General features: G+C 46.7%; 1 protein-coding gene across 1 annotated transcript in view; it reads right to left on the reverse strand.

Moving 5' to 3' along the window:
* The window catches only part of ror2 (receptor tyrosine kinase-like orphan receptor 2), a gene marked incomplete at its 5' end in the record, with an annotated part of 47,411 nt that extends 45,990 nt beyond the window's left edge, over positions 1-1,421 (reverse strand). The window contains 1 exon segment of the mRNA XM_014015123.1: positions 1,161-1,421. Coding sequence (XP_013870577.1) covers positions 1,161-1,224 — 64 coding nt within the window.
* Between the last annotated feature and the right edge of the window lie 168 nt (positions 1,422-1,589).

Below are 1,589 nucleotides of genomic sequence, written 5' to 3' on the forward strand. Positions count from 1 at the left end.
CACTAGCCCTGAAGCTGCTGGTAGACATCGCGGTTACAATTATCAAAGGTTTTTGACACCCGAGAGACACCGTAGCAACTCCTGGAAGCGGGGATGGGGGTGGGGAGAGGACCAGGGAGGATGATTCAACCAATAGATGTCGCTGAAAACAACAAATCCTACACACTGTGCCTTTAAAGAAATGGTAAAATGCAAAATTGGCTTTGTTGAGCTTTTTATCATGTTATAATGTTGTTCCCTCGTCAAAAACATGCCCAGAGTGTTGCTTTGACTCATTCATGCATGTTTAAGAAATCCTTGATTTTCCTGTGGTAGCCATGTGGAGCTGCCCTAAACGCTTGCTGCTACAAAGCACCGCCCATTTGTACAAAGTTCCTCCCTGGAGCTCCATCTCCTGCCCCACAGCATTGTTTGAAAAGTTGCTGAAGTGCCTGGAAAATAAGTAAAACCCTCCACTTTAATGGCTTTTTTTATTCTTTACAGTACTTTTAAACTTTTAGTCATTTTAAAACCAATACTTTCACACTTTCACTTGTAAAAAAACAACTTTAGTTGGAATTTCTGCTTACAAAAAAGTATTTTTAAACCCTTACTTCTACTTAAGTAATGAATACTTTTGACACCTTTGGTCAGCAGTTCCATGAGGCAGAGGGATGAAGGTGCGAATTATTTACCTTCTACATCCCACCCAATCCACTTTAACAAATGGTTAAATCTCTAGAGCTAACTCCGAAAACAGGAAATCTGTGCAGATCCCCACCCCCTCCACCCCCCCAGGAGATGGTGTGTGTGTGTGCGTGCGATAAATTAGCATGAGTGACAAAAGCGCGAGGATTACCTCGAGCTGTGCATTCAATTAACATGACAACGACACAGTGGTCCTTTGAGTCCGACACAGGCACCTTTCTGTGAGGACTGGAGCTGCGCAGATACATGTCAACAAGCTGCAGGAGGACAAAGAGGGTTTAAGTGGTTCCAGACTCCTGCATGGAGGAGAGCTCCCTCCTCTGCCATGTCCCTTTGAAACCAGGAGAGCTGTTCCAGTCAGGAAAACGCACTTCAGCAACAGTTCAGACACGTTCAAAAGTTCACAGCAATTAAAAGGAGGTTCAAGAAAAAGCAGACTTCGATGAAAAGACGTAAAAAAAAAAATCACTCACCGTTACATGTTCCTGCTGGAAACAAGACAAGCATCCAGAGAACAGTCCCGAGGGGGGCGGCCATGGCACTCCTTTAACTTTTCATGCGATTAAAATCTATATATTTCTTTACGAACTGAACTTTTTTCCCTTTTGTTCCCTGGCTTGTGTTCAGCGGCCGGACAGGTCCAGCTCGCGCAGGAGCCGCGTGAAGGTGCGAACCAGTTTCAGATTCCAGGAGGGAAACAAAGATGCGTTCATCCCGGGCAGGAACAGAGAGCAGGAAGGACGAGAGCCGCCGCTTCTCCTCCTCCACCTCCTTCTTCTTCTTCCCAGCTGCTGCTCCTTGAAGTGACCGCCGTGTCCTCCTCGAGCTCAGAGGATGATGAGAGACTTCAACAGGGGGCACGTGCGCGCTCACACGCGGTGCGCACGAACCCTGTTCTCAGC

This window comes from Austrofundulus limnaeus, unplaced genomic scaffold (assembly GCF_001266775.1).
Source record: "Austrofundulus limnaeus strain Quisiro unplaced genomic scaffold, Austrofundulus_limnaeus-1.0 Scaffold123, whole genome shotgun sequence".
Lineage (NCBI taxonomy): Eukaryota > Metazoa > Chordata > Actinopteri > Cyprinodontiformes > Rivulidae > Austrofundulus > Austrofundulus limnaeus.